We start from the raw sequence: 21,425 nt of genomic DNA, 5'->3' as shown, positions 1-21,425 counted from the left end.
CTACAGAGGAGGATCTTTCCCACTTCTGATCCGGATGGAAGAGAGAATAGGTGATCCTGTGGGAATGCTTCCAAAAACAAGATGGGAAGCGGCCCATTTACCTAAAGCATGTGCCCGAAAATTGGCACTACGAGACACTTTCAAAATATTCCAACTTTGAAAGGAAGATAAAACCAAACTAACATCAGCTATACAATGAACAAAGTTCCAAGAGGAAAATAAGGAAGGATTGTTAATAGCTAAAACCACTAGAAGAGCATCCCCTTCCAAGGCTAGTAAACTGCAACCTAGAGAAGAGGCTAAACGGGAAGCCAGCAAGGCTGCAAAAGCTTCACCTTGAAGGACATCTGTACACAGGAGCTTCTGAGTAGCTGCACCAACAATATCACCCCTTTCATTACTAATCACAGCTGCTGCAACAGCAAAAGAGCCCTTCACTGCAACATCAAAATTTCCTTTCAACCAACCAGCAGCTGGCGGCTTCCACAAGGCAGGAAGAGCAAGATCATTCCAAGCCACAAGATGATAATTGAAGCTACAAGAAATTTGATGGATAGCTTTAATGGGAGAGGGCTGCACACCTTCATGAATTAAGAGGTTCCTGCACCTCCAAATATGATCCAACATGAGAACAACAAACAATTGAAATTTCCTAACATCAGATTTAGGAATACCAAAAGAATCCACAGGGGACAAAATAGCAAGAACCCAATCCGAAATAGGCAAGGAGAAGTAAGCCGAAAAAGAGATAGGCCAAGGGGAAGATCTCCACAAAATTCTAGCCAAATCATACTCCAAAAAAATGTGAGATAAAGTCTCCAAAGGTCCTTTACAGAAAGGGCAAAGCCAAGCATCTGGATCTTCACTAACCACAAACCTACCAATCTTAGCCCTTGAAGGAAGAATATCCCAAGCAACCTTCCAAAGCAAATGTTTCAACCTTGCTTGGATTTTTAACCCCCAAAGAGAAACCCAAGCTTCTGTAGCAAGAGGAGGAAACCTGCCCCCCAAAGACAATGAAAGATCATGAGCTGACTTCACCGAGAAATTACCTGAAGGAGATAGAGCCCAAACCCACTTATCAAAAGAAGCACAAACAGGCAAATGAATGCTAAGAATGCTGTTCACCGTAAGGGGATCAAAAAGATCCTGCAGCAAGGACAAATTCCAAATTCTCCTAATAGGGCAAATAAGATCAGCAACCGCATAAGATGGGAGCCCCACCAAGTTAACATTCGGAATAGGCTTAAAAAAAGGCATGAGAGGAATCCAAGGAGAATTCCAAATATCAACATTAAGACCACTAGAAATGGAAATACATGCTCCCTGCTCCACAACTTTCCTATTTTTTAACAACCCTTTCCAAAGCCAAGAAGAAAGAGCATTAGAAGGAGCATTCAAGAAAGAGACCCCATGCTTCAAATACTTGGCTCTGAGAGAATCAACCCAAAGAAGAGGCTGATTAGAAGCCATCTTCCAACCAATCCTAGCAAGAAGAGAAGTATTAATAACTTCCATAGTCCGAATACCTAAACCACCCAAGGACTTCGGTTTACAAATATTATCCCAAGAAAGAAGAGATAAGCAATGCTTCTTGTCCTGTGGATATCCCCACCAAAACTTTCTAATACTAGAATTTATAGAAACACATAAAGACTTAGGAAGAAGAAACAAGGACATAAGATAGGTTGGAATAGCGTTTACCACAGATTTCACCAAGGTGGTTCTTGCAGCCTGAGATAAGAGCTTGGCCTTCCAACCTGAAATTCTAGCAAGAATACGATCTTTAAGCTCAATAAAGGAATCCTTCTTCCTCCTATGCATTAAAAGCGGAATGCCTAAATACTTGGCCCTAGAAGGCAGCCTGGCCAAGTGAAGAATCCCATTGACAGCATCTTTAATGGTAGGGCTGCAATTTCTACTAAAGAAAATGGCAGATTTGGACAAATTAATATTCTGCCCTGACCAAGAAGAATAAGTGTTAAGACACTTTAAAATCACCCCAGCTTCACTTGCCTTAGCCCTAGAAAAAATAATCACATCATCAGCAAACAAAAGGTGAGTGATAGGAGGGCACATCCTTGCCATTTTAATACCCTGAAGAAGCCCCAAGTTTTCTTCTCTGACAATCAGCCTAGACAAAATTTCAGAACCCAAAATAAACAAGAAAGGAGATAGAGGATCTCCCTGCCTTAAACCACGAGAAGGTAAAAACTTGCCAAAAGGAGCACCATCAAGAAGAATAGAGAAAGATGAGGTAGTAATACATTGCCTAATCCATTGAATCCAAATAGGATGAAACCCCAAAAGCTTAAGAATTTTTAACAGAAACTCCCATTCCATAGAATCAAAGGCTTTCTCCATATCAAGCTTCAAGGCCATTAAACCACCATTTCCCTTCTTTTGCTTCATGGTATGAAATAACTCATGAGCTAGAATGGTATTATCATGAATAGACCTACCTTTAAGGAAAGCTGACTGAACAGGAGAAATAATCTTGTGCAAGATAGGTTTAAACCTATTAGAAAGAATCTTGGAGATAATCTTATAATTGAAATTAGTAAGACTAATAGGCCTAAAATGATGCACCAAAGAAGGATTATCAATCTTGGGGATGAGAGCTATATTAGTATGGTTGAACTCTTTAAGCAAAAAACCACCCCTAAAAAAAGATTGAACTGAATCCACTACACTAACTTTTACAATGGGCCAATAAGTCTTATAAAACAACCCTGTCATACCATCAGGACCAGGGGCCTTATTCAAACCCAAATCAGAAATAGCCAAGAAAATTTCACTCTCATCAGGAATTAAACAGAGGGCAACATTCTCCTCCTCAGTAACAACCTTGTCAACCAAACTATTAAGACTAGCATCTAAAACAGGCATAGTTGATGAGAACATAGAACTAAAATGCTGCACCAAGTAATTACCAATATTCTCCCTTCCCCTCAGCATAGAACCATCAGCAGTCTTTAAGGAAGAGATAGAGTTATACCTTCGCCTACAAACAGTAGAAGCATGAAAGAATTTGGTGTTGAGATCTGTGCAAGTAAGCCACAACTCTCTAGACTTCTGCTTCCAAAGAACTTCTTCCCTCAGAAGTTGCTCCTGCAACTCATTCTGCAACCCTTTCTCTCTTTCCGCATTCACAAAGGAGTGAGGACTAGATTGAATCACACTGATATCAGACATCAGAGCTTTAATCCTGACTTGAATATGCCCAAAATGATGCTGGTTCCAAAATTTCAAAGCACACTTCGTACTTTTCCACTTCCTACTCAAAGAGAAAGCAGGAGAACCCTCCACCTCAGCCAACCAAGCCTGCGCCACAACCGAATGACTGGACTGATCCCTAGTCCAGAAGGCTTCAAACCGGAAAGGTTTAGGAATATTCCTATAACTACCAACAGTGGAGATCAAAATGGGACAATGATCAGATTAAGTAGCAGGGAAATGATTAACCAAATAATTGGGGAAAAGATTGACCCAACTTTGATTAGCCAAACCTCTGTCAAGCCTCTCCCTGATATTCGCCCTACCAATCCTACAGTTGCTCCAAGTGAACTTGTTACCCACAAAGCCAAGATCCACCAGAGCATTTGAATGAACAAAATCAACAAAATTGCCATGAGAAGAAGATCCAAAATCACAGCCACCACTCTTCTCAGAAGAGGACAAAATGGAGTTAAAATCTCCCAACAATAACCAGGCACCTCCAAAAGAGTTCCCCAAATTTGACAAAAAAGACCAAAATTCACTTCGTCTTGAACTGGTATAAGGAGCATACACACCAGATAACAGCCAAGGACTACTAGAAGGATCAGAAAAAACCAAACAAGAAATACAATTCTTATTAATACGGACAGGTTCAATATCCACACCTTGCTTCCAAGCCATATAGAGACCACCTTGAATACCAGAAGGAGGAACTTCTAACCAAGCTGAGAAACCCATTCCAAACAAAGAAGGCTGAAACCGAGAAGACAACACTTTAGTCTCAGATAAAAACAGAAGATCAGGACGATGAGCTCTAATCAAAGCCCGAAGAGCTCGAATTGTAGGGCCTCGGGCCAACCCCCTACAATTCCATGCCAAAATCTTCATTGGGCTGGTGGGGGGAGGTTAAAACCTTCAACCCCTGCTGTCGTGAACAACTCAGAACCACTCTGCACAAAATCATCTTGACCATCTTCATCTTCTATAATATTACTGGAAAGCCGAAAATTTGTTTTTGGTTTTTTTGTGGGAAGGGATTTAGTATAAGGATGAAACCTTTTCTTAGAAGAAGGGCTGTTTGGAGGAGGTAACGTGGAGGTGGAAGGATTATTTGAAACAAGAGGACACGTGGAGGTAAGAAAAAGGTTAGTTGGTAAAAAAGTTGGGGTAGAACTAAATTCCTCAGAAACCAACTTGGAGTTAGGAGTAGCCAATAAAGAACTAGAGGAGGAATCGAGAAAGTCAGACCACGTATTATTTGGGAAGTGAAGTTTGAGTGAGTTTAACTTCTCAATATTGGTAAGCAATAAAGAGGAGTTAATGTGGTGCAGCTGATTGTTGACAAATGAAGACTTTTCTATTAATGCAGAAGCAGTAACAGCCGATTTCAAAGGGATGGGACTGATACCTGGGGAGCTGGGAGAAAATATCGGAGAAATCGGCTGAGTTGAGTTGGAAAAGCTCGACTGAGTTGAGTTAGGGAAGGACCTTTCATGAACTGAAACCATGGCAAGGGCATTAGAAATCCGACTCCTTGGCTGAATAAGCTGAACATAAGCTGAACAACCCTGCTAGCTTTTGGAGAACTAGCCTTTAACTTGTCACCATACCTCCCATGATCAGGGGGACGAGGTTCAACAGTACATACATAAGAAAGATGACCTACTCTTCCACAAGTGTAACAATAATCAGAAAGCCTTTCATACATATATTGGATCCAGAGCGGAGCCTTTGGAGGCCTATGATGAGTGAAGCCTGGAGTGAGGGGATTCAAAAGATTAATAACCACCCTAAACCGAAGAAAACCTTTCCTAGCAGGTTTGAGATTTTCGAAAGTATCAACTTCCAACAACTCTCCAAGACTTGCACCAATATTCCTTGCATTTTCAACCGTCATCAGCTCTAACGGAAGATTGTGAATTTGCACCCAATAAGCAGCCTTGGTAAAATCCAAATCTTCAATAGCATCCTCCTCAGACCACCTCTTAAGAAAAAGAGGAGACCCTTTGATGTTCCACGGAGAATAATCCAACACTCTGTTAAGCTCATCCAAATTTTCAAACGTAAAAACCATCATATTATCCCCTTTATCTTCAGAAACTAGGGACTTCAAAAATTTCCAGGCTTGCAAGAGATTATTCTTGATAATAATTTTTGAGAGAGGTTGGGACGAGAGAATCTTACCCACGAGCATAAAAGAAGGGGACGGACCAGGAATTGCAGTGGGAATAGTCAGAGTTGGTGGAATATCAGACCAACCAAGAGCTGCAGTATGGTTGATCAAATCTACTAAGTCAGGGATAGTATTCTCCATGTCTAAGATGGAAAAACAGGAAGCAAGAAGAGATACTCTACGAAGAGAGCGGAAAAAACGAGAGAGAAAGTGGAACTGTTCACGCGGAAAACAGAGAACTGTTCACGCTGAAAAACGAGAGAGTACCACTTGTTAAACCTAGATCAAAGATATCATGTACCCCCATTTCTGCTTTCAAAGAGTGTAAGCTTAATTTTTTGAAGTTTCGCAAGCACATCTTTGATATTGATTCTTTCATCTGGTAACTCTTCAGAACACTTTAAGCCTAATTCCATGATGGATGAAAGAACACTTTGCATGATAGTTACATCTCTTCCGTTTTCTGTTCTCAATAAACCATCACCCACAACTTCCATCATTTTGTTAGGAAGTGATGCATTTATCCATTGCCTCATAGTCAATTCTCCTTCAAACATGTTGTCGGTAGGTTTCTTCCTTGTAATCATCTCCAACAATGTTATACCGTAACTATAAACATCGCCTTTGATGGAGACTTTTCCTCCGGAACCAAACTCTATCCACACTCACAATTGTACAAAAGGACATTAAGTTAGAAATTTTAATTTTTTTTAAAAAAATTATCCATATATCTCAGCCAAGAATAAAATGTATATATATAGCAATTAAACTTCGATCCTTAAAGAAGAATTGTAATATGCTATGAACAAATTTTAATAAGTCTACATACTTTCTTTTTTCTTTTTCTTTTTCTAAGCAATAAGTCGATCTACAAACTTGATTTGAGGACCTTTGTTGTTTAGAATAATTGTTAGGTGAGTGTTCTTTTTTCTTTTTTTGGATAATTTTTTACATAAATAAAAATATCATTACATGGTCAAAGTTAAACACAAATCGATCATCTAACCTCCTTTTTTTTTTCTTTTTTTTTTTTCTAAGTAGACGTTAGGTCTTGATTATTTAACGTTAGTTTTATCTTTTCTTAAAAAACTGTTAGTCTACGTTTAACCAAGAGATTTAAAAAGTTAACCTTAGTTATATCAACGGCTATTAATGACCTTCAAACTTTAATGTGCACAATAAATGCTTAGACACTTGGCACCATTTTATGTGGGTTGAAGGTTATTTCTTCCAGACCGGTTTGGAAGAAATTTTTGTCCATATAATTGTCTTTGGTGTAAGTATATTTTTTAGCATATTTTATAGTAAGTAGTAATCAATAAATAAGAGGTATAGATAATTAATTATCTGCCGACTAAGCAATCATAGTTTGTGTAATTTTTATCATTAGTATATATTCATATGAATCTAAGACCAATATAAAATTAGATTTTGGAAAATTGACATCCACATTGATATTCTTAAAACTAACAACTATATATTGTTGTTCTTGATATTAGCCACTATTAGATAGCCTCTTAATAATAAAATAAGTAGAGGTGAATTCATGTACCTGGAGCGATGTAGCCAAGTGTACCAAGAGTTTTGGTTTGTGTAGTATCCATTTTTTCGACCAAAATCTTCGCAATGCCAAAGTCACCCACATGTGCAACCATGTCCTCATTTAGAAGGATATTGATAGGCTTCAAATCACAATGCACCACTGATTCTGATAGACCGTGGTGGAGATAGTCTAATGCAGATGCAACATCAACCATAATGTTTACTCTTTGAAGAAGATTCAAGCAATAGTTATAAGAGTATAACCACATTTCAAGGCTACCGTTTGACATGTATTGTAGAACTAAAGCTCTGAACTCGGAGTTGGAGCAGGTACTTATGACCTTAACAAGATTTCTATGTCGAATTGTTTGTAAGACCTTGCATTCAGCATCGAAACTTTTGAAAGCACCCGACAATTGCAAATTTAGAACTTTAATAGCAACAATTGTCTCATCAAATAGCATCCCTTTGTACACAGAACCAAAACCTCCAACTCCAAGCAAGCTGCCTTCAGAAAAGTTATTTGTCCCTTGGCAAAGCTCTTGATATGATATCATTCTATGCTCCAATAAAGAGAATGTATTAAATAAACTTGGAAGCTTTATTTTACTTTTCCGATGTCTTCTCAACATATAGACCAATGCTAGACAAAATTTAACTGAAACAATGATAGGAAGAAGATTTTTGAGCAGACTTTGTTTCACCTTTGATCCTTTGGAGCTTGGGCTTGGACAAGGTGGGACTCCAAAAATTGGATTCCCACAAAGCGCTCTATTTCCTGAAAATGATTTAGCTGTGAAGTTTGCAAAAAGCCCACTAGATGGTATCTCTCCTGAAAGCTTGTTGAAAGACACATTCAAAGACTTGAGATGTGAAAGTGCCTCAAGAGCCTTGGGAATTACACCGAATAGATCATTGTAAGAGAGATTTAAGACATCTAATCCTTTCAAGTCTCCAAAAGATTTTGGAATTTCTCCTTGAAATAAGTTCCTTGAAAAGTCAAGATAATTTAGGCTTTCAAAAGCTCCAATGATGCTTGGAATATTTCCTGTAATTTGATTATGAGATAAATTTACATATTCAATAGCATCTGATTTTGTCATGTTTGGAGACAAATATCCCTCAAGGAAATTTGATGATAGGTCCAAAAACAATAGATTCTCAAGACTCCATAAATTTAATGGTATTGGTGATTCCAGCTTATTAGAACTCATGTATAGCATTTGCACAAGCTTGAGGTTTGAAATGCAATTTGGAATGGATCCAGAGATTTTGTTATATGAGAGATCTAACTCGCCTAAGTTCTTTAGCTGGCATATGTCTTCTGGAATGAATCCTTCAATTTTATTCTCATCAATATATAATCGTTGTAACCCCTCTAATCCCCCAATTGTGGATGGTACGTTTCCAGTCAAGTTGTTAATGCCCAAATCAAGCCAAGTCAAGCCTTTCAAGGAACCTATTCTTTTAGGAATATGACCCCTTATTTACTTCGGAATAGAACAATGGAGTGAAGGGTGGTGGAAAAGTTTCCTATAGAATCCGAAAGAGCAATATCCAAGGGATTTTGGGATATGGATAGGGATTCTAAAACTCTGCAATTAGATAAAGATGAAAGGAAAGTAAGCTCTTGATTTTCAAACTCTCCTGTTAGCTGATTGTCATCCAGATAAAGTATTCGGAGGTATTTTAACTGTCCTAGACTTTTTGGTATTGGTCCAGAGAGTATGTTTGAACTAAACTCTATTAGGACGAGCTTGGAACAATTTGAAAGATACGATGGGATGGGACCACTAAATTTGTTGACAGCAAAATATAGATATTCAAGATTAGGGCAAGAAAATCCAAAATTTGATGGAAGATTGCCAGATAATGAATTATATAGCACGGAGATTTGTTGCAGAGAGGAAGTGTTGAAAAGGTTTTGGGGGATTGCCCTGTGAGACAATTGAATTCAAAATTCAATATCGACAGATTTGGAAGATACCATAAATCACTGGGAATGCTTCCTTTAATATTGTTATTCTCAATGCCTAATGTAGATAACCTCGACAAGTTACTAATGGTGGGAGGTATATTACCGGTTAAGTTGTTACCTCCAAGAGCTAGGAATTCAAGCTTTTCTAAACTCCCAAAACTTTCTGGAATACTCCCATCAAATTTATTGTATGATAGGGATAACTCTACAAGCTCTTTACAGTAATTCATTTGTGAAGGGAGTCGGCCAATGAATTCATCGTATGAAAGATAAAGCCCTTGAAGTTTAGGACAGTGGCTGCAGAGATCCATTGGAAGAGTTCCTGAGATGTAATTTTTGGAAAGACCAATTTTGGTTAGAGAGGATATGTTAAAGACCACAAGAGGAAATGGACCAATGAGATTGTTGTATTGCAATCTCAAGACCTCTAATGATGACATATTGCTGAGAGATGATGGAATTGTACCAGTAAGATGGTTACTCTTTAGATGCATTTCTCGAAGATTCTGACAATTATGCAAAGTTGGAGGGATATTACCTTCAAATTGGTTGGATGACAGTCGGAGTATTCTCAACCGATGTAGGCGACTGATCTCATTGGGCAGAAAACCAAAGAAGCTGTTGTTAGAAAGATCAAGTGAGACCAGGAATGAGAGGTTTCCAATGCGAGGAGAAATGGTGCCTTGGAGGCCCATGTAGGAAAGATTTAAAGCAGTGACTCTTTGCCTGCGTCGGCTACATGAGACCCCAATCCAGTTGCAGAAGTTTGTAGTTATGGACCAGTTACCAGCCAAGACAGTTTTGTTTGGGCCAGAACTAATTTTGGAATTGAAGGCAATGAGAGCTAATTGGTCGGTAAAGTTGGTGGAGGATTGGGCCAACTGAAGCATGCATGACTGCACTAACAGAAATCCCAAGAGTAGGAGAACTGATGGCCTTTCTATTAGCATCATGTCTGTGCAAGAGAGAGAGAGACAGAAGGGCTGGAGTTTATAAGAAAAGAAGTTGTGGAGATAAGAATGAGTGTTAAGCGGCTTTTATAGTTGAAGTGAAGCATTGCATTGTAATCTTATCGCCCAGATTTTGGTGATCATTTGGTTGGCACCAAGAGAAGAAACTCAATCTTGAGGGGATCGAGTTCCAGTGCGCTCAAGGCTTTAATTACTATTCTTCTATATGAGTGGAAATTGTCGTATGAGTTGAAGTTGTGGGGTTTTTCCTCTTAAACAAATCGCAATGCCACTTGCAAGTCTAAAAGCTACACATATTCCTATTCAACAATTGGCATTGTATGGAGCCTCTCTTCACAATTCGTAGCTCATGCAAGGCAAGGCAAGAGGGCCTCTCCACCAGCAAATAGACATGTACAGGGTATATTCAGGCTATGCAACGCAAGCCACGCATAGAAATTTAATACTAATTAATGACATGATCGAGGCCACCTTAGATTTGGTCATACTATAAGTTTATAACGAGATACGTTCTTTCATATTCTGTGATGCATTTTTCATTCATTTTTTGTTCAAATCAATCATTGGATCATCTGTAAAACTCAATAGGTTGATTTGTACAAAAGATAAATTGAGATGGATGAGAGATTTAAAGCATTATATGAAAATAGCACTTCTCTACTATAATAATTACAACAATAATAGTTATAATGAATAATGGATTTGGTCATGATACTCTTCGCTGGTGCTATAAGCAATAGGAATAATCATGCTGGTAAAGACGACCACGATGTTGACGATTATGATAACGTCAACAATAACAGCTATAATCAATAATAATATAATGCTAGTGAGTACCACCACGATGTTGATGATTATGATAACGAGAGAGAAAGAAGAAATACTGAAATTTTTAAGTATAACTTGGAGGTCCCAAAAAACACTTCGGTGAACAAATGAACGAAAATTTCAGAGGAGCTCTAATGGCTCTGATACAATAACAGAATTCAATATGCAGAAAACAGAGGAAGAAGAAGATGAAATGTGGATCAAACTTTATTATTGACAACTAAAAATTTAGTTCAATTTGGAGTCTCATGGTTATTTAGCAAGGCTCACGTTCAACTTGAAATTTATTTGGGAAACTTCACTTAACTTTCATGAATTGTCTTTATTTTCATAATTTATTTTTCAAAGTTCAAACATTCTCAACTTAATGCATGAACTTTAAAAAATTTGCAATCACACTCCTCTTGTTAGAGTTTGGGGACCGTTATACCCTATAAACTTATGGAATTACAAAATTACAAATAATTTTTAAAAATAAAAAATAAAAAAATACAAGTGTATTTTGGGGATTTTCCACCTCTCCCTTAGTTTTTAGAAAAGTTCTTATCGGATGGTTGGCATTACAACTTTTTTAAAGTTTGATATACTAAATTAAATAAATTTAAAATTTTGAAAGAGATATCCCAAAAGTGATAAAAGTTTCCCTTATATATTATAATTATATTTCCTCCCAAGAAAATTCTTGAAAATTCAACGGAAGGTGCCACATCCTTCTCTAGGATTGAGATCCCTGGCTATTCTTCAAGAATTGCCCATGGATTTTTTTTTTAAATCCTGGCCACTCATTTTCATCCAATCGCCACAAACATGTCCCATCCAATATAAAATAATAAAATATTATTTAAAATTTAAAAATAAAAATAAAATAAAATAATAAATTAATTTATTAAAAAATAAGATAATTAAAAAAATAAAATAGGGTGGTTCGGCCACCCCCATTCTCCCCCTAGGGGGTGGCTGGCCACCCCAGCTCAGCCTAGGGGGTGGCCGACGCCACCCCCTAGGGCCAAACCCATAAATTTTGATTTATGGTGAGATTATTTTATTATTTTAGTATTTTATTTTATATTTATTATTAAAATTTAAATAATATTTTATTATTTTATATTGTGTGAGGCACGTGGCAAGTTTGTGGCTGTTGGATGAAAATGAGTGGTCAGGATTTAAAAAAATAAAATAAAAAAATAAAAAAAAATAAAAAATTATGGGCAATACTTGAAGAATAGCTGGGGATCTCAATTTCCTTCTGCATGCTTGTGTCACCTTTCTTTCACATCAGCACACCGTTTTAATTAAATATGCCACTATCAAAAAAAATGATAAATATATTATAAGTCCCTCAGTTTATTCGCCAAAGCTTAAAAAGTTTTTTTTATTTTTTTTGAATTTTTACTCTCTAGTCAATCAAAATGCCAATAAAATTTTTACCGTTAAATTTTTTTCAAAAGGGTTAATGGCCATTAGTCTCATTGAAGTGGTGCGTTTTTTTAGTGTACTGCCATCAATCAAAATTTTTTATTCTACGTGTCCACAATGGACACGTTAGATCAAAACTCACAGTTTTGGCCGATGCCAAAACAGTGAGTTTTGAGGATTCACTTCCCCAACACTGCTCCTACCCGAAAATACCAAACGGCAAGAGTAACGGAGAGTACGCACAGCACAACTCAAAACAAGAAAAAAATCGTGCAATCGGAGAAACCAGGGACGACGACGACGGGGAACAGCACAGAGTCAGCACTGAACACCGAATGATGGCAAAACACTGACAGGTATCCATGTTATCAAATCAGAAGGGAATCTCTCGTTAACCTCAATTTAATTTAGATTAAAATTTAAATTTAAAGTTTAATTTTGGTGGAAATGATTGAATTATGGTGCGATAGCGTCGCTGAATCGCCTTCAATGGCCATTGGCCGCCATGACATATAGCAATTTTATATATCTATACAGACAGGTGTATGTCTCATAGTTCCTCAAATCGAATTTTCGGGAAAGGAGCATTGTGTTGGGGAAAAGAGCCCCCAAAACTCACCTTGGCACCAATAAAAATGGTGAATTTTGATGTAGGATAAAAAATTTTGACTAATGACAATACACTAAAACCCACCGTTTCAATGAGACTAATGGTTGTTAACTCTTTTGGAAAAAATCTAACGGTATAAATTTTATTGGCATTTCAATTGACCCAGTGAATAAAAATTCAAGAAAAAAAAAAAAAAAACCTTAGCAATTTTTTAGTTTTGACGGGTTGACTTGTAAAATTATAATATATTTACCCAAAAAAAAAAAAGTTACAATACAAGACAAACACAAAAGACAAGGCTTTGGTTCTATAGAAAACAAAAGACCAAACACCTAAAAAAAAAAAAGGCAGGCCTGGGAATAAGAATTGGTGTTGAGCTGCTTTTATAGTGGAAGTGAACCATTGTATTTTAAACTGATCGCCCATATATATTTTATAAAAAAGAAGGCCTGGGGATAAAAAAATTAATGTTTTGGGCCCAGCGTTCCATTGCACATAAGAACAGAATACAAACAATCGGAAAATTACATAATCCAAAGAAAATTTTATCTCAATAGCAATCTAACTTCAGCTCCTTTTGGAATTCAAGCCCACGAAACTGATTATAACTGCTCATGATAGACTATGTGGATATCGTAGCTCGGCTTGGGAGACTATAAAAACTATCAAAATCAAATATTATTTAGGTCTATATTCTTATCTGAAATTTCTGGTAGACCAAAAAAATTTTACAAAGAAAAGCTAAAATGGTGCTATCGGTGTAGTTTTGTTACATAAAATCAAAGCCAAAGATCGTAAGTTTTTGATAAATCTAACCTCTACCAACCCTAACTAAGGAAATAAAAATAATAATAATAATAACAAAGTGGAAATGGGGAAGAAGAAGAGTTGTAGTTGAGAGAGAAGGGATGAGCAACAACCCTCCTTCCTTCTTTTTTTTTGGGGGGGGGGGGGGGGGGGGGGGTTTGGGGGGTGGGAGGATCTTCAATATCTTTCGTTTATTAGCTCAGGCTTAGTGCGCAGAAGACATTACTCTTCTTTTGCATAAGTGGAAATTCAAAAGAAATTCATATGAGTTGAATACCTTCTTCTTCTTCTTTTTTTTTGGGGGGGTGGGAGATCTTCAATATCTATCGTTTATTAGCTCAGGCTTAGTGCGCAGAAGACTTTACTCTTCTTTTCTACAAGTGGAAATTCAAAAGAAATTCATATGAGTTGAAGTTGTGGGTTTTTTTCCCTCTTAAACAATTCTTAGTGTCACTTGGAATCAAAAAGCCACGCATGTTGCTCTTCAACAATTGGCATTGCGATTGGGAAGTCTAAGCACCAAGTAATTCTGCAAAGGGAGATGATGACAATGAAGAAATACATCTTGGAGCTTCATTAAGTTATGCTTCTATTCTACGCTCATTTGCTTATTATAAGTGCTTTGACTTGGGTTTTTTTTAAAAAAAAACTACAAATGCACCCAGTTTGTTTCCTTAAAAATAGAACAAACGGAAAGAAAAACAAAAACTAAAGAAAGGGATGTGTGTCTTTATCACTACAAGTGGGAAAAGAAGGAGAATGAGGTAAATGAGTGAAAATGCAGTCAAAATGATCTAGTCTGCAGCCTAATAAGCCATGATGAGCGCATGAGTTAACACTACGATCTATGAACTTTTTTAGCCTTCCCAGGAAGATGATAAAAGGATAGTAGCAATGGAGTCTGAGATGAGATCCGCAATCTTCCAGACTTGTACAATAAAAGTGTGTTGGAGCGCTTTAATCACTACTATTTGAAAATCACCTTTCAAAATGAAGCCAGAAAACTGCATAGAAATTGCCGAAGAGACGACTAGAGAAGCCGTCGAGGCCTCACCATAGGTGACATCATACAAAGGGCTGATCTGAGAGAGAGCCTTGATGATTTTCTCATTGGAGTCGCAGCAAACTGCACCTTGCGCAGTGAAAGAATCTCTAACCACTGTATCAAAATTTATCTTGGATCATTTTTCCACAGGACGAGAAGAGATTTATGAAGGTGCATAGGGTGATCACACTATTATAAGTGTGGTCATCCCCACACTAGATTGTATAAATATACAGGAAGGTAATATAACTTCCCGTGGAGGTAACCGGTCAAGAGACACAACTCTTGGTGAAGAGTTGAGTTGAGACTCTATAAATAGAGTCACAGGAAAACACAAATATAATTCCTACAATCTCAATATACGTACGTTAGTTTTACGTACGTGAGATTGAGTGTTCTTCAAGTTCTTTTGATCTCCACAGGATTTCCACCCTAACGGGAGAAATCCTTCCTGAGATTAATTATACAAGATCCTACGATTCTTCAGAATCCAACAGTGGTATCAGAGCCAGGTTGCGGAAGATCAAGAGAATGAAAAAAATTCAGCAAGACATTTGATGAATTCAGGCAATCTGTTTTCCTCTGTTCATTAGTCAGAAATCCCTCCTTCGATGCCATTTGCACCCACAAATCCTACACACAAACTTTCAATCTGGGCGAAGTTAGAGAATATTGAATCCAGAACAAGAATCCGATTCCTGTGTGCTTGGCCCAGATCTCGTGCCAAGACAGGAGTGAAGCCACCGGATCTCCCAAATCTCTGTTTTCTTTCTTTCTTTTTCTCCCTTCTCTAGGAAAGGAAAGTAAAAAATATTGAGAAAAGGAAGGCATTGTATTCTCGGATTTAGCAAGTGAGACAGAATAGATTATGGGACTTTGTTCTTTTTACAAGGAATTAAATAGAGTGTTTGTTCGGTGAAAACGGCGATGGAGAAGCAAGCAAGGATGGTCAGTCGGGATTCACTGAAGAAGACGGACTGCAGGAAGAGATTTTTGGAGAAAAATCCCTAACAGACCCGAAAGGCACCGGTTTGGGCAGAGGAAGTATCGCAGGAGAAAGAAAATATTTCAAAGGAAGAAGGAGGTCTGGAGGAAGAAGACAATGGTGGAACAGATTTCCAAAGAATCTTTAATATTTATTCGGTTAAAATGAATCATCAGCCGTGCTTAGCCTGATGGTCGAGGCTTTGCGAAGGAGAAAGTGCGAGGAAGAAGGCAACGGTTCGAGCAACGCTATCGGCGGTTTCTTTTTGATTTCTAACCTTTATGCCGTTTCGGTCTTGGATCGGGTCAACCGACCCGCTCCACGCTTCCTGGAGCACGCCCACCATAACGATCCATCAGTGCAGCCCAATCCGTTAGCCTTTCCGCTCCGGCCCAAAATGGAGCCCAACCCGCAAAAGCCCGATTTGTTGAAAAACAACCGGCAATTAAATTGCCCGACCCGCCAAACCGCCCATACCCGATAACCGGTCCGGGATTCAACCCGCGGTTCAAGAGGTCCGGATTCACCAGACCCGGTCCAGCACCAGAAAACCGCCCGGTTCACCTGAACCGGCCGATTCAAGAGGGTTTTGGTAATTTTGCTCGTTCTGGCTCATTTTAACTCCGATTTGATCCGTTCAAAAACCGTTGGAAAGCTGATTCGAAGGGCTACAGCTCTATTGGTTTATGTAGAGGGTGCAAAATATACTATTCTGAGAAAAGATTGATAGAAAATAGGGATGCTATCTTTCTTCAGAATGCCAACTAAATTACTCCTATGGAAATAATCTAACTTTCAGAAAATGTAGATCCTCAATGTCAAGAACTACAAAATACTCCATTACAAGATGAACAAGACACATAGGTTCAAAACAGTGGGAGTAATAGAAAGTTTAATGATCAATCACTTGTGGATGCAAGTGATGGAAACAGTAGGAGTAAGAGATAAAGGCAACCGTCAAGTATACTCAGAGATCATTATGTTCTGAGTGATAATGACACAGTGGTATTTGAAGTTCCACCAAGTCATAATTAGAAATAGGATATGAGATGAGTTTGTTAAAATTACTATGTTTACACATAGAGGTGCCAAGATAAGTTGACAATATAGCCATTATATGTTAATGGTATATTGTTAGCTGATAATTGTTCAGATATGATGAATGAAATAAAAGGCATTCTCAAGATCCAAATTTTAAAATGAAAGACATGGGTAATGACACTCATGTTCTTGGTACAAGAATTTCTGGATATAGAAATTCAAGATTATTGTTTTTGGATCGAAAATTATCTGAATAAAGTGTTCAAAAGGTACAATTTAGAGAATTGTAAAGTTTTGAGCACACTTGTCTGCGAAGAGCAAAGTGACTATGTGCTCTAGAAATGAGGAGTAAATAACAAAGAAATGAAAATGTCTCCTATGCCCAGGCTATGGGCATCCTCATGTATGTTATGACAAGTATTAGCGATGCAGGTTTTGCAGGTTATCTAGATGATAAAAAAAAATTTACAAGTGAATGCATATTTCTATTTGGTGGAATGGTTGTTTCTTGGTTTCAGAAAGAAACAAGGCTGTGTTGCGGAGTTCACAATGGAGCTTAGTACATTACATGCAGCACAAAGGTAAGTAATTTGGTTTGGATTTAATTTTTTGTCGACAATTTAATTTAGGTATACCTAGTAGACCAATAAATGTGTTTTATGATAATAAGTATGCTATCTCTTTAATAAAAAATGGAGCACATAGCTCCAAAGACAAACACATTTATAGAAGTTATCACTATATTCAAGATATAGTGAAGAAATGTGAAATAAATGTTGAATTTATTTCATCAATAGAGATGGTAGCCGATCCTATGACCAAGGGGTTGCCTCTGGATGAATTCAGTGGGCATGTAGCAACAATGGATTGAAATACACCTAGGTGAGAGCTACATGGGTTGACGCATAGTCGGAAGGATCCGGGGATGCCTGGAAGAACGATTTTATGCACTTCTACCTAATGGGAAAAGAATTGGTCAGTTAAGGGTAGATGACACTAATGAGGTACGGATATTACATCTCACATAAATGTAAAGTCCACTGAAAGGCATTATGTTGAGATTGGATAGTATCTATGCTCAGAGAGTGTAAAAAGACGCTAATAAGGTGTATCAAGGAAAACCATAGGAATAATGGTTTTAAAGGAAGTACTTGATCAAAAATTTAGCGCAGATCGACACATGGTTTTGTGTACGACTAAAGTCGTCAATTGTGGAATGGGTGTGGACTATACTCCCAACCATGGAGAATTGATGCCATTCGTTTGAGAGATAGCGAAATGAAGTCATCCCTAATATACTATCGGTAAGGAAGTATATGGTAAAGGATGCGGTCAGATAAGATGACGAAAACGTGCGCACGTATAGCCATGTCATGATCTGACGACAATCTGTAGGTTTTACAGATGAGAGTTGGCATGGGGCAAAATTATTACTACCATGGTAATCATGCTCAACTAATGGTAAAAACAGCATAATCAGAAGGATTCAGGGAATGCCTGAATGAATGATGGTATGCGTTTCTTACGCCTCATTAAATGTAATGAACATTCTTGGGTGAATGACACTTGTGAATATAGATATCATAAACAGACATAAATGTGTAAAGTCCACTTAAAGGCATTATGTTAAGTTTGGTATAGTATCTATATACCGATAGTCATCGGAAAGAAGTGTCAATGTAAATCTCAAATAGGGATAACCTTGGAGATAAGAAATTGAATGAAAAATTCAATACAAGTTTACATATGGTTACTATGTAAAAATCATTAATTGTAGTTTGGGTGTGGACTGTATTCTCAACTATGGATAATTAATGTTATTTGCTTAGATTATATAGCAAGTAAAGTCACCACTAGTATGTCGTTTTTAAGACACATATGGTAAAAAGGTGCAATCATATGAAATAACATAAGTGTGTACACATCAAAGATGTTATAATCTGATTATTGTCTGGAAGCGTTATCAGATAAGGAGTTGACATGTTTTATAGTACCAAAGTTAAACATGTACAACTAGGGTTTTATTACCGATCATAATAGTATGATCAAGTGGGAGATGAAGGTGCATAGGGTGATCACACTATTATAAGTGTGGTCATCCCCACACTAGATTGTATAAATATACAGGAAGGTAATATAACTTCCCGTGGAGGTAACCGGTCAAGAGACACAACTCTTGGTGAAGAGTTGAGTTGAGACTCTATAAATAGAGTCACAGGAAAACACAAATATAATTCCTACAATCTCAATATACGTACGTTAGTTTTACGTACGTGAGATTGAGTGTTCTTCAAGTTCTTTTGATCTCCACAGGATTTCCACCCTAACGGGAGAAATCCTTCCTGAGATTAATTATACAAGATCCTACGATTCTTCAGAATCCAACAATTTATTTCCAAGCCGAGTGGTGATCCAAGGTTGAACCATGGAAAGTTGGAAACCATTTCACCAAATAGCAGAATAGCCAACACTTTCTATTTACTTTAGTCAGTTACTTTTATTGGTAGTGATATATATATATATATAAAGAAATGAAACTTTGCTACCTATGGCCTGGACAGGTAGAGTAATGATAAAATGAAAACCCTTTTTTTTTCCTTTTTTTTTTTTGTGTGTTAATTTAAAATTGATGTGACTCTTAGACCCAAGATATACATATAAGTAGGAAGAGAAATAAACAACCTCATTTTTTTTTTTAAAAAAAAATGCCCGCTTCTCTCATTTTAGTGAGAGAAGCTCCTCCTTCTCTCTAGGTAGAGAATACACTACCTCCTTGTGAGGTCTTCAACCACCATCAGTGTGGCTTTTGGAGGAGGAGGGCTTCCCTACTCTCCTCCCCCTTTTCTTCTTCTTCGACTTTGCAATGTTGTTTTTGCTTGTTTTTCTCGCCTTTTTGTCGCCCAAATACACAATGTTTTTGCTTCATTTTCTGTCGTCCATCTCCCTGCTGCCTTGGGTTGCCCACCTCCTTCCCCATTTGGCCGCTCGCCGCACCCCGTCCTCCACCTTGCAGCCCGAATCTTCTTTGGTTCTTAGATGGGTTTTTTTAAAAAACTCGATCTACTGTCCTTAGGGTGACCCGGGCCTATACGCGTCATTCCACCATCATCACTGGCCTCCCAGCTCTCCAAGGCCACCGCCCGTTCCATCACCAGCATGGCACTCACCGGAGCGTGATCTTGACGCGCCTGAGCTTGGATCTAACGCGCCGGCGCGTGTTCCCCACACCCCGAGCAGTAGACCATTCCACCGTCACCACCGGCCTCCAAGCTCTTCTCCGCCTCCATGCGATCCACCTTTTGCTCTACACTTGCCGGAGCTTGAGCTCCACACGCCGGTGCATGTCCTACAGTTTCAGGGCAGTGCACCTCCGGCCGCTCCTCCACCTTCATCACCGCCACCACAGCTGGTTGTCGGGTTCTATATTGCATTTCCGCTTGTTTTTACTTTTCTGTTTTTTCTTTTGTTTTCATGTATTTCCTGTTTTTTCGTTTGGGTTTTGTGGGTTTTAGTCTTCCGGAGACAGTACTCCATTTCCATCAGTTCTAGATCTGGATCTTACCTGTGCCTATCCTATATTGACTTCCCATGGGTAGTCGATGTTCTTTGCTGGGAGTGCAGATGGGTTTGGACCTAATGGGGTTCTTACACCTGTAATTAGGGTTTGTAAACTTCATGAGGTTTATGACTTTTCCTGTACTCATTTTACGTTTAAAACTGTTTTATGTGGTCCCTTTGAGATGATCAGGCTAATTATTTGGTCAATTTCCTACTTTGTTATTGTTACCTGTACTAGTAATTTATATGTTTGGGTCTATTGTAGAAGAACCCACCCCTTTTCGGTATTTTGATCACTTGAAACCCTTTTCCTATTTAATTAAAAAAAAAAAAAAACTCATTTTTTTATTCTTTTCTGTTTGGCATTTTGGTCACTGAACGGTTGATTCTTCCTTGTTTTGAACCTCTTAACCTCTATTTCTACTGTAGACACTTTTTTGGACACTTATATCAATAGCTTCATTACTTATAAAAGATGTACCCGAAAGGTGATGGAAAGGTAAAATGGGTTCACACCTTGAGTCAAGGTCTTCCTCCTTTTAACATGTCTACATGAGTCATCACATTTTATGTAATGTTCCAAGTTTGTTTGTTGATGTGATCTATGCTTAATTCATAAAAAGAAATTGCACATTTTGTTATATCTTTGCGCATTAGGGTTGTCATTCAAGCCACCGTAACTACTAGATCTTAACAAAAATATATTTTTGCTTCAAGTCCTTCCTTCCATCAATTAAGAATATATTTTGGTGGAATTGATTTAACAGTAAGGGCATGCATAAGATTCCTCTAAATTCAAACAAGTCACAAGTGTATTTCGCTTCACATTCTTCTTCATTGAAGTAAACACAAAAGCTTACTTCTTTTATGAAGCAGTCATTAACTTTTACTTCATCGGTCACTTGATAGGTAGAAATTGTACATTTCCTTTTAAGAAAAGAGCAATTACATTACATATGTCTCCTAAACTTTTCTCGACTTATTTGAACTTTGCATTGTTGTAAACATTTTGAATTTATTCTCAACAGAATAATGGGTTATAAATGAAATAGAGTTATTAAAATAATTGAAATTAGTAGTACTCTCATTCTCATCCTTTTTCCTCATAGCATTATCAAATTGGTCAACAAATTCCTTTAGCATAGTCCCCGAGTGCACATAACCATAAAAAAAAAATAATAAAAAAATAAAAAAAAAATGCATCCATATTTGCACTTCGTTATATAGTAGTCATTTCGGCTCAAAATATATT

General features: G+C 37.7%; 2 protein-coding genes across 2 annotated transcripts; both read right to left on the bottom strand.

Annotated features, from left to right (window-relative positions):
* On the bottom strand, positions 1–5,533 carry LOC148583217 (uncharacterized). Its single transcript, XM_088511021.1, has 5 exons — positions 4,628–5,533; positions 3,510–3,972; positions 2,910–3,368; positions 259–1,598; positions 1–174 (listed from the first exon to the last, which is right to left on the bottom strand). Exons 1-5 carry the CDS (start codon positions 5,531–5,533, stop codon positions 1–3), a joined length of 3,342 nt encoding a protein of 1,113 aa, XP_088367147.1.
* Positions 5,534–5,685: 152 nt separating this feature from the next.
* LOC148583216 (putative LRR receptor-like serine/threonine-protein kinase At3g47570) lies at positions 5,686–9,879 on the bottom strand. The gene is made up of 4 exons (XM_088511020.1): positions 9,445–9,879; positions 9,168–9,243; positions 6,945–7,513; positions 5,686–6,047 (listed from the first exon to the last, which is right to left on the bottom strand). Exons 1-4 carry the CDS (start codon positions 9,863–9,865, stop codon positions 5,686–5,688), a joined length of 1,428 nt encoding a protein of 475 aa, XP_088367146.1. The 5' UTR covers positions 9,866–9,879.
* Between the last annotated feature and the right edge of the window lie 11,546 nt (positions 9,880–21,425).

Source organism: Corylus avellana, chromosome 10, assembly GCF_965113065.1.
Source record: "Corylus avellana chromosome 10, dhCorAvel1.hap1.2, whole genome shotgun sequence".
Classification (NCBI taxonomy): Eukaryota; Viridiplantae; Streptophyta; class Magnoliopsida; order Fagales; family Betulaceae; genus Corylus; species Corylus avellana.
This window is presented reverse-complemented; position numbering and strand designations above follow the sequence as displayed.

Bases quoted from the DNA above. Each gene is read 5' to 3' on its own strand.
- LOC148583217 (XM_088511021.1), bottom strand. From the start codon at position 5,533: ATGGAGAATACTATCCCTGACTTAGTAGATTTGATCAACCATACTGCA. The intron at 3,973-4,627 runs GTATCAGTCCCA...TCTCGGTTTCAG, and splicing joins ATTTTCTCCCAGCTCCCCAG to CCTTCTTTGTTTGGAATGGG. The intron at 1,599-2,909 runs GTTCTATGTTCT...GATATCCACAGG, and splicing joins TTACTTGGTGCAGCATTTTA to ACAAGAAGCATTGCTTATCT.
- LOC148583216 (XM_088511020.1), bottom strand. From the start codon at position 9,865: ATGATGCTAATAGAAAGGCCATCAGTTCTCCTACTCTTGGGATTTCTG. The intron at 7,514-9,167 runs ATTCATTGGCCG...TTTATTTAATAC, and splicing joins CTTTATCTTTCATACGATGA to ATTCTCTTTATTGGAGCATA. The intron at 6,048-6,944 runs GTACATGAATTC...GAGTGTGGATAG, and splicing joins ACTTGGCTACATCGCTCCAG to AGTTTGGTTCCGGAGGAAAA.